The sequence below is a fragment of the Xenopus tropicalis genome, chromosome 1, assembly GCF_000004195.4.
Source record: "Xenopus tropicalis strain Nigerian chromosome 1, UCB_Xtro_10.0, whole genome shotgun sequence".
Taxonomy (NCBI): Eukaryota; Metazoa; Chordata; class Amphibia; order Anura; family Pipidae; genus Xenopus; species Xenopus tropicalis.
Genome location: NC_030677.2, coordinates 104,189,779 through 104,204,111, shown reverse-complemented (window position 1 = coordinate 104,204,111; position 14,333 = coordinate 104,189,779). Strand labels below are relative to the sequence as shown.

General features: G+C 37.6%; 2 protein-coding genes across 2 annotated transcripts in view; both read right to left on the bottom strand.

Annotated features, from left to right (window-relative positions):
- gna15 (guanine nucleotide binding protein (G protein), alpha 15 (Gq class)) overlaps nt 1-4,370 on the bottom strand; it is a 32,011-nt gene extending 27,641 nt beyond the window's left edge. Inside the window, exon 1 of the mRNA XM_002934806.4 lies at nt 3,676-4,370. Coding sequence (XP_002934852.2) covers nt 3,676-3,820 — 145 coding nt within the window. The 5' untranslated portion in view covers nt 3,821-4,370. The remainder of the gene's footprint in view (nt 1-3,675) is intronic.
- A 5,308-nt stretch (nt 4,371-9,678) lies between these two features.
- The window catches only part of il12rb1 (interleukin 12 receptor subunit beta 1), a 30,896-nt gene continuing 26,241 nt past the window's right edge, over nt 9,679-14,333 (bottom strand). The window contains exons 13-15 of the mRNA XM_018097018.2: nt 13,830-13,923; nt 11,309-11,390; nt 9,679-10,284 (exon numbers count right to left, since the gene is read on the bottom strand). Of these exons, the coding sequence (XP_017952507.2) occupies nt 9,955-10,284; nt 11,309-11,390; nt 13,830-13,923 (506 nt within the window). The 3' untranslated portion in view covers nt 9,679-9,954. The remainder of the gene's footprint in view (nt 10,285-11,308; nt 11,391-13,829; nt 13,924-14,333) is intronic.

Below are 14,333 nucleotides of genomic sequence, written 5' to 3'. Positions count from 1 at the left end.
ATTAACCATAATTCATTTTCTTTTCTCTTATTTCTTCAATATTTAATAAAATCAAATCCCCTACAAAACATAATATAACTTTACTCTGGAACTGATAACCATTCTAAACCAATAGTTGGGTTGGAAATGTGACCCTCACACTTTATCTGGGTCACTGAAGGAAGAGGAAAGAAACACTGATTTAATATGAAAGACACTAACAGCACTGTACAGATAAAATTAAATGATGAGGGAACAGTAATTATGTCACTGGTTTTTGGTTATATCTCAGCTGTAACTGTAACTGCAACTACTTGATACATATATGGTAATCAGTAGGTAATGATAGACTACTGGCAAATGCCTGTGATAAATATGATATATTCAACTATTTAAACTGCAAATGTCACCTACTGTACCATTACATTTCCATACCGACATGCTACTCACAAATCATGAATGACCTGCCTGGGCAAACGTCCCCATACTAGACACTCAAAAGACAGTCAACTGCCAAGGTAAGTTTTAATGCACTGCAATATTTTTATGAACTGTAGTACAGTTTTATATCAGGTATATCAAGTTCAATGTAATTTCAGATATACACCTCCTTGACCTAGTTTTACTTCAGACATCATTACCTGTTCTGATTTTTCTTGTTTTAACTATTACCTGGGTGTGTTTCCACGCCCCCAGTTTTTTTATCACCACACCTATACATGTGTACCCATCACACAGAGGAAGAATTTTGCTTCACAGAGAGGCGTTTTTATAGCAAACAAAACAAGAAAAAAGGAGGGAACTTTAATAAAGTCTGTAATGCCTATATTCAGCCAATGTCATTTAGCCCTGAGACAGAAAGATAACCGCTTGATTAATCAGACAGGGAAGAAACTGCACATGCAAAACAGGTTTATCTGCAGGTTTATAAAAAAAAAGATGTTTGAAGAAAAGACACATAATGAAACCATATGGGATTATTAGAATCTGGCCCAGAGCAAGACTGCAAATCTTCATAATCATCAACACATATCTTAGCGCTAAGATGGCTTTAATTCTGTGGTTTCTTAGATGCTGGTGATCTACAAGTTTAGCTCTGGTATGGTGGGAACTGTAGTTCTATAACTTAATGGAGGAAAGCCTTAGAGAAGCAGGTCCAAGACCGTGTAACTCTGAGAAATCCAGGGGAGTTGACTGGTATGGATTAGCAATCTTTTCAAATTTACTTTACTTGGCAGCATGGAAACCAATGCATTCTGTATAAGAACTACTTATCAGCCCTATGTCATTATTTAACAGATGTAATCTCACTTTCTGCTAACCTACTGATGATTTCCATCAGCCACTAAGCTTAGCATCTCAACAGCAGCCAATACTGAGCATGTTCAATGCCACTGATACTCAAAAGCTGGCCTAATAAGACCAAAGATATGGGGCTGCTTTGGACAATGTTGAAAGCAGTTATCATTAATGTTACAGAGCTGAACCTCTATACAGTATTTGCATTATACACTGTAAAATATAGCATGAAGAAATTATTTTTTAGGCTACAGTTTTCCTTTAATGGAGTAAAACAGTAATTTGTGAATAATTGATGCCTAGTAAAAATACATTGGCTTTTGCCAGGATTTGAACCAGAGTAGATGCAAGTGGCCTTCATGCAAACATGGATAGTATTGTAGTAGAAGTGTTCAGACACATTTAGTAAAAACAGCTGTAGCAATTTTCTTTTGCTTGCTTGCACTTAAAGGAGAAGGAAAGAGTTAACCTCAAGCTGCAGGCATACCTTCAGTTGTTTCAGTAGTGCCCTTAAGTCTCCCCATATTTCTCCTGTTCAGATCAGAAGCCAAACAGGAAGAAAAAACGCTGAGCTGTGTAAAGAAAGTTCCCATAATGCCTCACTCCTGCACAGACACCCCGACCAAGTGAACATGCTCAGTTAGTTAGACTATGAGTCAGCTTCCTGCTGATTGGCTCAGATCCACATTCCTAAGGGGGAAAGTGAGTTCTTAGCATTCTTGAGGGAGGGGGAAGCAGGAGAGAGGAGAGGGGAGTCTGTAATTACAGACACAAGAAATCTTTTTTTCAGAGAAGTCAGTGCAGAGTTTCTGTGAGTGCTTATGCTGTATTTACATAGACCTTTCTGATAAAGCTTACTTAGTTTTCACCTTTCTTTCTCCTTTAATTCTATATATACATTATTACTTTCTCACAAATGCTAATTTTTAGCAACCCCAACCAACCCCAACATCAGCTCCACCCACTTTTTTTAAAAGATAGCATATTCTTCCAACAATTCGTCATTATCAAACATTCACACCCTACTTCCTGGCACACCCAATTATTATATCTAGACCGTCTCCTCCTCGCAGTTTCATCATTAAACTCATATTGTCATTCCTAATTTTCTTTAAAAACCTTTTTGATTTAGGTTTATGTTAAAAGATTCAGGTGATGGAGCACCCATTTAAAGTTGGCAGAGAGATGTACTGACAATCCATCCACAAAGGCAGATTAAGGCAAAATGATTTCACTCATGTGAATGTGGTCATGTTGGTATAGGGACCTGGAACATCTGAACTAATAATACTAATCCAATTCTGATATAGTAACCTATTTTACACGTTGAGAATAGATAATAATGAATATGAATATTAACATTACTCTTTAGGATGATGCTTAACATCTCACCTATACCTTTGAGTGTTAATAGTAATGGTAATTAATAATGATGCCACAAACAATCTTTTTGAATAAAGTCTGTGCAAGACTAAAGGGTTTGTATTTGACTAAATGCCTTTAGTTAATATACATTTGCGTTTTGTCTCCCTGTTTTTTATTTTAAAAATATAAATGTAATCATGTCTTGTTTAAAAGAAGAAAATAAGGTGGAATACCTCTAAAAATCAAACTTTTCTGTGTAAGTAAGAACAACTTCATAAGTTTGGTGTTGTTTGTCTGTATTTTACTACATGTCACAAGAGGTTTTTAGGCACACATAAATGCCCATCATTTAGAATTCTCCCAAGTGCATTTACCTGATCAGCAATTAGATGTGATAAGTCTGCTATAAGTAGAATACTAAAAAACTGTAATTGATTGCTGTGGTTTACTGCTATGGTTTACTGCACTGTAAATAGAAGCAAATTAACCCCACTTATATGTATATGTATGTACATTCTTTATGCACTTTCTATACCCCTGGGGGGTTACCCAACTGGTTGTTAGTGCTCTGTGTTTATTTTATTTTTCCATTCTGTATTTAAAAAATGTACCTGAACTGTCTCTTATTTGCCTCACCCTCCTGACATGTATACTTAAATCCATCCATGCTTATATCACACCCTAAGTCTTTCAGACCCTGCACAAATCTAGGTCATCATACCCATCAGCATTCTTATCATCTGGCACCCCCATCTTATTTATAATTGTCTGTTGCTGGGAAGTTACATCCCATCAGTCACACTTCATTTAAAACTCATCTGTTAAGCTGAGATTATTGTGTTTTTCAATTCAGTGACGTGGGGTAGGGGCCCAAAATGAAATTCGTGCATGTAGACTCTCAACAGCCTAGCTTTGTCACTCTCTCTCCTCACTCAGTCTACTCACATTGTCTCACATTCCTAAAGCTTACTTGATACTTTACTATCACTTCACACATTATATTACAACTATTTTACAAGTGCCCACACTTACCCAAAAGCAGGACTTTTATCTCCCCACGGCTTCTCTCTTTCTGTAGTTTAAGGATTCTTTCAATCTCCCTGTTCACAGTCAGAGCAGTAGTCTCCTCCTCAGACAGACAGGGAGGGAAGAAACAGCAACAACACCACCAAGGCATCTTCTAGTACCAGGTACAAGATGCCCACTCTCACCTTAAGGCTACCCTCATGCCTTGGCTTTGTGTTTTCCTGAGCACAGTGGAAAAAAATCCAATAGCACAAAAATAAAAGATATATTTGAATGCAAAAAGACCCTTTCCTTAATTTCCAAATGATTCTCTCATTTTGAGGATCTGAGAGATATGATGAAAGGACACACACAGAAAAAATATCCAGTGACGTTATCCCTTATAAAAATACAGAAAATTATCACGTACAAAATTATTGTCTTCTGGTATCAGGCTGCCCTACTGTAAAATGCTATATAAACTCTGCTGAGCTGCTTATAAACTGTCAGGTCTGCAGAAACCATCCTAGTCATTATCAGTGCCTTCTTTTCACATCCTGGGCCATTTGCTGTCGATCCCAATATAGGAATGAAATAAGCTGAGCTCAGAGAGATGTTCAGGGGATGCTGCCAGATCCGAGTGGATTCGGGACAAGACAACAACTTTTTCTGAGCTGCCAGTTCTCTGCCGCACCTGTGCTGTTGGTCCCCCTTCTTTACAAGCCGGCAGAACAGGTTATGAGCAACACAGAGCTGCCTCCCTCCCTGCCGGTAAAATCCAGACCAAAAAAAACCAATGTTAAAAGAGGAAGAGGCTGCAAGAGAAGTAATCCTTTCAGTTTTCCTCAACAAAACAATGAGTGACAGACATGCACAGTCTGCTAAGAATCCTTAACCCTTGATTCCTGTTCTAACTGTACATTTGCTAATACTTTTAATAATACAGATGCAAATGAAACAATTATAGTTTGTCACTGTATCTTCTCTGATAATTTAGATCTGCCAACAAATTGCTCCATTTTGTCTTGAAGTATATTTAGGAGATGGCAAATCAGAAGATGATGTTTGTGTACTGTATTTTGGAATCAATTTTTTTGGAACACAATTATTTAAAGGTGAGGCAAAACTTCCCTCAATATGCTTCATTTTGTCGGAAAATAGACTTAATTTAAGAGTTTTAGTGGACACAGGTCTTTAGATGTAAAGCAGTTGTAGACAAAGAGCTTACAGCTAAATTTATAACTTAACCACCACATTTTTTTTAACAATGGTGAACATGAAAGTTGATTTTGAGATCAAAAAATATACTTTTCTAGTAGCACAGGTATGGGATCCATTATCCAGAAACATGTTGCACAGAATGCTCTAAATGACAAGAACCCCATCTCCCATAAACTCCATTTAAATGAAATAATTCAAATTTTCAAAAATGACTTTATTTTTCTCTTTAACAATAAAGCAGTACCTTGTATTTGATCCTAAGGTACAATTAATCTTTATCGGAGGCAAAGGAATCCTGTTGGGTTTATTTACCCACTGTATATATTTCAATACTTGTTGATCAAGTATTTGTTCTCAGTGTAGTATAATCTGTAATCATCTCATGAGCAAAGGGTGGACCTGATCTAAAGCGAGACTTTTAAAAGCCATCTTTGCCAAAGGCTGAACCTTCAAGTGAGGCTTAAACTAAAAAAAGTTTGCACAATCTGCCATTTTTTGCACTTTGCACGCTGCCTTCCTACATTAGAATTACATCAGGTCTCTTCCACTCCCACAATACAGTTGCTACGCCAACAAAAGGCACTATATAAAATTGTCAGCTCCTATGCAGAACAATATTTTTTGAGATCCTCTTACGCTTAATAGCCCTGTCTTCATTGCCTGAATCCCAAGTGCAGCCTGTGCTACACCCTAGTCTGGCATCTCAAAGGTTAAATCTCCCTTTTTAGCAATGTCTGTCAACTATGGGGCACATTTACTAGCTTTAAAACTTGCGCGAAACGTCGCGCCTTTTAAGTTTTAACGCTACGAAAAAGGCGCGACTTTTCGCGCAAGTTTTAACGCTACGAAAAAATTGCCAGGTTTTGTAATGGCTACGAAAAAGTCGCGTTTTTTCGCGCAAATCGTATTGGTAACGAAAAAGTTGCGATAATTTCCGAAAAGTCGTAAAGGCACCGAAAAAAAGCAAAAAATACGAAAAAGTCGCAAAATGTTCGTTTTCCAATCGGAATTTTTCCAATTCGGATTCGAATTCGTGTTTTAGTAAATCAGCCCCTATATGTGCTAAACTAAGAAAATATTTCCTTTTCAAACTCCATCAATTGCTGTCGCTGAGGAGATGGAGTTGTATATGAACTTGACATTTGAAATTGTAATCTGATTACACAGTCCACAAGTCATCATTATCTCTTTGCCGTTATCTCTTCTGTTATTACATTTAAACTCAAGCACTACTTCTATCTTAACCATAGGTTAGTGATATCATTATTTTCTGTTTGTGCTGATAAAATCATTATTTCACACAGAAGCATCTTCTATAAACTGTAATGTGCACTAAATCATTCACAAGTACCTGAATAATGATGTCCCCCTGAAATCCAAAACATTACTAGCTTTTAATTAATTATTACTAAGGTGTGAATTTTTCCTTTATTGAACTCTTCTAAAGTTAGGTTAAGTTTTACAACCACATCCCATATTAAAGGGCACCTATTGGAGCCAATTTGTTTCCACTGAAAGTGCAGGCCTGTGTGAGAAAAATAGTACTTTTGGGGGGGGGGCATTTTTTCAGAAAATAGTATTGCTGTGGACCCAATAGATTCCATTTAAAATCACAGTTGTGTCATTGCAAGCAAAATGTAAATACTTATAATTGTGCCAGCTGGTGAATTAATGCCATAAAGCAATAACTAATCTGAGAAATTATCATGAAAGATGGAGATAATGAGATGGTAAAGTGTCTGCTTTATCTTTATATGGGTAGCTTGCCTGCCTGAACCCGTTGAAATTATATTGAGTGTTCCTTGAAACTGCCATATATTTAAGTTTCATAATGGCATAATTATGGTTGGGGAAAAGGTGTGAATATTCAGTGCAATAAAATTTGTGCCTTTCCAAAAAGGTGTATATCACCTGTGTTATTTATCCTGCATAAACCATACAGAATAAAAAGTCAAGATCACAATAATCTAAATACACCAACAAACCTGGGCTAGGGGGGAACGCATGCACTGGGGTCTCCACTACTCTCTATGTGGTGGGGTAAATACAATTCTTCTCTGTGACTGACAGTTTAAACACACTTGCATTACAGAGATGCTTTTCAAGGTCTGTCAGGTTGATGTACTGCTTATATAACTGGCACAGTACCCATACTTAGTGGATCTGGTAGGCCCCCAGGTAAGGGTGTAATGATAAGTTCTGACTTCAGACTTCACCCTTACCTGGGAGCCTACCATGCCCCTAAGTTCCAATACCTGCCATAAATTTCCCTCTTGTTTGGCATCCAGGTTTAACTGTAACTCACCCAGATGGCTACCCTCTAAAGCCCCTCGCGGAGCTTTAGTTGCCCATACAGTGAACCCTATCATCACTTTGAAAGCTTTCTTCTATCAAGTTATTCCTTTATCTGTAAGGCTTTTTCCCATGCCCCAGTGGTGACATCCCTTATGTTTATTGCTGATTCCAAGAATGTCCAGATAAAATAGCACCAATAGCAGGCATGCATTGCCATTTGCTTACAGACTGATCATTTAGAAAATAGCACAAAAGAGCCTCCCATCTACCCATACAACCTTACCACAGTTCCTTTACCTCACTGTCCATGCACACACAACTGCTGCACTTAGGTGATGATAACACTTGAATTGTGTCTATGTCCCCATACACATTAATCACTATTTTATTGTTTGCTCTGTTTTCCTCTTGGTAGCTCTGACATATCACTTTATAAGAGTGACATCTAGTGGGATTTTTTTTTCAGTGCCATACATGCATTACCTCCCAATAACCTGCATTAAACAGGAAGTAACACAAGTGAGAAATGTCTTATGAGGATCTGAGATCTAATTTTTGGAGCCCAATATAAGAATATCTGTGGAGTTGTAGGGGGTTCAGTACAGTTTTTGCAATTTGGATTGAAAGGATGAAGAACACAAAACTGTGGGCATGGCATAATCCCTCCATGGATATTATTTAGTAAGCATTCACCCACAACCAGGTTACACTGGGATCCTGAAGAGATGGCACCTTATTTTTAAAAACAATATGAGATGGGATTCAGATCCCTACTTAAACCCCTAAAGTGATATCCATCCTGTCAGCCACAGCAAAGGAGATGCTGCTATTCCACAGCAATAATAAAGTAAGGTACTTTGCAGGTACATAACAATAAAGACAGTAGACCCAACAGCCATGTGGGGTCCAGTATTAAAGACATCCTACTGGGGATCCTGACAGATACACAGTAAGTTCATAAAGCAAATAATTTACTTCCAGTTACTTTAACACATTTCCAGACACACTATGGGAGATGGTGTTCAAGTCAAATATTTAAACCATTTGGGAAAGTAAACTTGGAGAAAATGAGAGCTGTAATTTAAAGGCAGTTAGGGAAAGCTTTTGGGAATTAGTATATGTAACCTGGCCAAGCATCTCTATGTCTCCCAAAAGAAGGTCATCGAAATGCCCCCTTGCTGTTCCAAGAGACTATACAGCAGGGGACATAGAAAACAGAAACACACTTCTTAATTCCTCCATACCATAATCAATTGACCATTACTGCCTTTAAAATATTTATTTGTATTTGTTGTGGAGTCCACATTACTCATTTAATTAAATTAGAGTATGTCAAATCAGGATGGCCCTGAACACTATTAAACCTAGCACCCAATTTTTGGGTTCTGTAATGTTCCCAAGAAGGCTTTCCTGTGTTGTTTGGCCTTCTGTAGTAACGTTGCAACAATTGCATAATGTGTGTTCTGATACAAGTCTGAGTAAAAAATAATTCAGGTTCTAATAACATGACTATTCAAAAACCGGTACAGTTAGTACCAGAATGTAATAATCTGCCCTGTAGCATCAGCTTTTATGACAGGCAAACCTCATTTTCTGCTTGATAATTTGCAATGACCCCTAGGTTTAGCGTCTCAGCACTGCCCTTCGCACACACATTTAAGAAAGCATGAACGCCAAATTTTTCGGGTGTCCGCATGACTTTTTCGTACGCTTGCGTGAAAAAATCGGAAAGGTTTTACCGTTATTTACAATGGTTAGGTACGAAAATTTTGTGACTTTCGGATCGCCAATACGATATTATCGTGACTAATACGATTTTTTCGTAAGCATTTTCGGGATATTTGCGATCTTCAGAAATTTTTGTTTCCAATCCGAATTTTTCCCATTCGGGATTCGAATTCGTGGATTAGTAAATCTGCCCCTGAGACTTTGCAAGCCCAACAAATCAAGGACTGCAGACCATTGTAAGGACAGATTAGCAAGTTATGATCTGATGTTGCAAAAAAGAACTCTTGATGGACACACGCTTTTATATTTGTACGTGTATCTTTTAAATAATTTTTTAGAATAAATGTAAAGATTTACACATGTCCATTGTATATCTCTCCTGCAGTAGTAATAAGTAAGAAATGATTAAGTGGAGAGTTGTAGTTTTTCCAAAGAGATCTTGTTGAAAGCCTTATGATCACGTTTGGTCTGCAAGTATACATTTATAACACTTAATTTGAATGTGATTTCACTGTTGAATAACAAAGGCATATTTTGGTGATCACTATGTAATGTTAATGTTTAAGGCACAATAGATGGTGCTATAGTGTAATTAATTTTGCTGTATTAAACTTTTTGTCATAAAACCTATTATGGCAAGTCTAAAACAGAAGAGGGCACCCTAGAGTTTAGTATTTATTTTTTTATTTATTTATTTGAACCATTGCACAAGGTTCCTGGTGTGGGGTGTATATTCTTAGCACACTGAGCATGTGCAGGGTCACTGAGCCCAAACCATTAATAAAGGCTCCAGACCATTTTTTCTCTGCTGCTAAGCATTACACATTCAAAGCTGGTGGTTGTGCCCTCTACATCAATTTTGCCAGTGGATGCCTTGCTCAGGGAGTTGTTAGGCTTTTGTTTGGCTTGCTCACACAAGGACATGGCATTTCATCTCAAGCTTCAGAGACATTTTGGACGTAAATGTTCCAACTGAGAACATGCAGTTTTAGAAGGCTGTCCAGATACCATATTTCATAAAAAAAAAGTTGTTAGTTAATTATTAGAACTGTATTTCCAGCATTATAACTCTTCAACAGATGTGGTGTCCTCTGAATAGCTAAAAAGTGCTATTTTGTTTGAGATGTTTGGTTGGTGAACTGCACACTGCACACTGCTTTTGAAAAGTTCCTCACATGTAATGTCTTTGTCATTTACTGGTGATGTCTGATGCATTTGCCGCCGGTATTCAAATGGAAGATCTGCATCGTTTTCAGAAAAGACTGGATTATCTAATTGTTCCGTCTTTGTCACCCAATCACTGAAAGCATTTTCCTCAACTGACTCTATTGTCAGAGGCTCAGCAGGCCCTTGATCACCCTCTGCATCCACAAATAATTTGTTGAGTTCAATCTAAAAAAAACAAACAAACCTTGCTGAGTAATTCATTCCTGATATCAGCAGAGCATGAATAAAATGTCTAGGCTATATCTTAGGTTTTCCTAAGGGCATATCTGAAGTTTTCTTTGTTAAAAGGAAAATGTCACTGAGCCATAACAAAGCTGTATAATAAAAGCTCTTTTAAAAGCAAACATGAAACTCAAATTCTTTTTTTACCAAAACGAGCCATATCTGTTACAAACCCGTTTAAAAATCTCAGCTATCACTCATATTTTGCTTTCCCTGCCTCTATGCTGAAGGCATTACAGTTACTTTCACTTTTATTTCTTCACTTTTATATGTCACTGACCTTCTCACATGCCCCTACCTCCTTTTTGCCTATAACTGTGTAGCCTGGGCATGTGCATCAGGTCCTCAATTCTGGCACTTACATTAGATCTTTGAATAATATGTTAGGATGGCAGGTACCTGTTAATTTGATCCTGAATATCTGTGAATCCTTACCCTATTTGTTATAAGTTAAGTTAGTGATCCCCAACCACTGGCTCAGCAGCAACATGTTGCTCACCAACCCCTTCAATGTTGCTCCCTGTGGCCTCAAAGCTTTCTTTGGAATTCCTGACTTAAAGGCAAGCTTTAGTTGCAAAAAAACAGGTGTACTGCCAAACAGAGCCTTCTGTAGGCTGCCAGGCCACACAGGAGCTGCCCCGAAGGGCCCTGCACCCCCCAGTCCAACCCTGGCCTGTGTTTTTTCCTCAATGGGCAGTTTAGCAAACTTGCATAGCATTTTATTATAGTATGTATATATATATAAATATTGCATTAGACAGGGAATTATACTTCTGTAATTCCCAGTGAAGATGATTTGCTAGCGGGAAGGATATTTTGGATACTTTGTTTATTTTGTATACAAGGCATGAAACTGCTATGTAATAACTTTATCATTTATTGACTGTATAAGCAGCTGTGTATAAGTAACTCATTGCTAGGTATCCATACATGTGCTACTGTGTCTAAAATGTATGATTATACTTACAAAGTTTATATCATAGGGCTCAATCTTTAGCGCACTGCTATCGTTAAGGTTTGGAAGACTGGGAAACAGGGTCGTTTTGCATCTGAAAACAAGAAAATATTTACTTCAAGATAACATGATAGCTAGTGGTTTTCCAGCTTGTTTTTCCCAAGCCCTTAAGGTGGCCATACACCTTCAGATCCGCTCCCTTGGCGATGTCGCCGATTAGCTGCCGAAACAGTCTAAGGGACCGATATGGACAGCTAGAATCAGCCCATGCATCTGACACATCATGTCTGACATTACAATACAGTTTTCTGCCAAATCTTTTTCTACCTCCACACAGAAAGTTGATGCCAAATTCATGCTAGGATTGAATTCAGTGCATAAGAGAAGGGGAGAGCACTTAAATTCCATTAAAAAGAGTTCCATCAAAGGTGTGGTTCACCTTTAAGTTAACTTTAGAATGTTATAGAATGGACAATTCTAAGCAACTTTTCAAATGGTCTCTATTATTTATTTGTTATAGTTTTTGAATGATTTGCCTTCTTCTCCTAAAGGTGGCCATATACATTAAGATTTTTCTCTCCCTAACGACCAATCCGTCAAATTATCGTAAGGTTAGTGTGGACCAAACGATCGTACATCTACCAATTTGTCATCTGAGATCCGTCAGAAAATTGGGCAATTTTGAAAATTTTTCCCATTGTCCAATTGTTTGCAGGGCCAAGCAGGTAGTTTTCCTAGCTTTAACTAGACAATGGTAATTTTTGTTGATGAGCAAATCGTACTTTTAAACAATCATTTCAGGATAAGCTTGGACCCAAGATAACGAAAAGATCTTTGAAAAATCTTAATGTGTATGGCCAGGTTAACAGTTTGCAGCTTTCAAATGTGTGTCACTGACCCAGCAGCCAAAAAACTTTTGCTCTGTCAGGCTACAGTGTTGTTATTGTTACTTTTTATTATTTATCTTTGTTTTCATGTCCTCTCCTATCCATATACCAGTCTCTCATTCAAGCCACGAAACACAGAAAGAAATTGCCAGCATACGGTCTAACCCACGCTGTAGCATTAACTTCTGCTAGAAGCACCCTTGTGCCAACGCTCAGTCTAACCCACATTCTGGAGTTGACCAGCTGCTAGAAACGATAAAAAGTCATTTTTTGCACACAAAAAGAAGGTGAAAGATTGCCAAGATTGCTTATTTAAACAACTCTAGGGTTTCTAAGGTAATTTGAACCCTAGTAACCAGATAGCTGCTGAAACTACAAACTGGAGAGCTGCTGAAAAAAACGGATCTAAATAAAAAAACTGCAAATAATAAAAAAATGGATACCAATTGCAAACTGTCTCACAATATAACTCTCTACATCTTAATAAAAGTTAACTCAAAGCTGAACAACTCCTTTAAGAAGTGACTATATAGTGTAATAGAGATCCACACATCACAGGGCATAGAGGTGATAAAGAACACTTTATTTTGAGGCCTACACAAAGGCCTTTTTTGTATAGGCCGAAACGTCAGCCTCCAAATAAAGTGTTCTTTATCATCTCTAAGCACTGTGATGTGCGGATCTCCATTACACTCTGAATACCTTATTTTCCGGACTGCACCCAGGCCATCAGAAGGAGGAATTAAACGTGAGTGCCTGCTACCATTGACTATATACAGTATATATATATATATATCTTCTTTCTACAGGAATTTGATAAGATTTTAAGATTTTTTCTCCCTCCCCCCCCCGTTAAATTTTTCACATCTCTTTGTTAAAGAAGAACTAAAACCTAACTAAAGAAGTAGGCTACAAATGTTGTACATTATGCTTCTGTACCAGCCCAAGGCACCCATAGCTCTTTGGAGGCACAGATCATCCCTGCTAAAGATACCCCAGTAGTTCCCCATCTTCTTTTCTGCTGATTCTCTGCACATGCTCTGTGCTGCTGTCAGTTAGCTTAGGGACTGACAATAACTGGCATTTGCCAGATACATCATCCATTATGGTGTGCCAGAGTCCACCCAAGGAAATTGAAAGAAATAGTACAAATATTGTTCTGGCCCAACCCTAAAACATTCTAAATTATATTGTGTTTCACAATAGCTGTGGGTAACTCCTTGTTTATTTTGATGTGGGCTGAAGAGTGTGCCCAAGTACCCAGTTCTGTTATAGTTAAGAACCCACATCCAGCCTATGAGGTATGCTGACCTAACTCCAGTCAACAAATATTTTACAGTGCAATATAAACTGTAAAACGCCATTAATAATATTGGTAATACATATAATGGTGCTCTGTATGAAACAATTGGAGTTGTAGCCGTAAAACGAGCACTGATATAGTATGTGAAATCTGGAGCTTGTGAAAGATTTTGGTGGAAATGAGGGGCTGTCTTACCACACATAACTTTTTTGAATGACATTAAGGTAGGTAAAGATCTTCAGTGAAGAGTATAGCATGAATGGTTTATTTGTGGAATCAGGGGTCACTGTTTGTGTATGGAGTCCTCCATATGTAATATCTTCCGACCATTTGCTTCCCTTACCTCACAATGACAAAGTAACAAAGACCAACAATAACCAGACAGGCAAAAATTCCTCCAATTAATTTTGGAATCCAGAGGGCATTTTCATGGAAAACTACAAAGAGATAAACACTGATTAATAACAATTGTAACAGATATAAAAAATGAGTGTTTTAATGATTTTATCTTTAACTGTATATATTAAATACACAGTTGCATTTTTAAAGTGACGTTACTTGTGGTAGTGACACTCCAGATTAAAACAAACTAACCCACAAACTAACCCCTAACCTGTCCAAAACCAACATAGGACTGCTGTACCAATTTATTTACCCATGTTAATACTGATGCTAATAGTGATCCAGGGACTCAATGAATTGCTTTTATGGAGTTAGGAATATATTTTCCTTCCCTTTCTCAAGAAAACTGAAGACAAGTTTAGGTGGTGTTTTATGCATTGTGTGTGCATTCTGGCCCTTGTTACTAATGGATTACATGGAGCATATTTTCAATTAATCTTAGTTC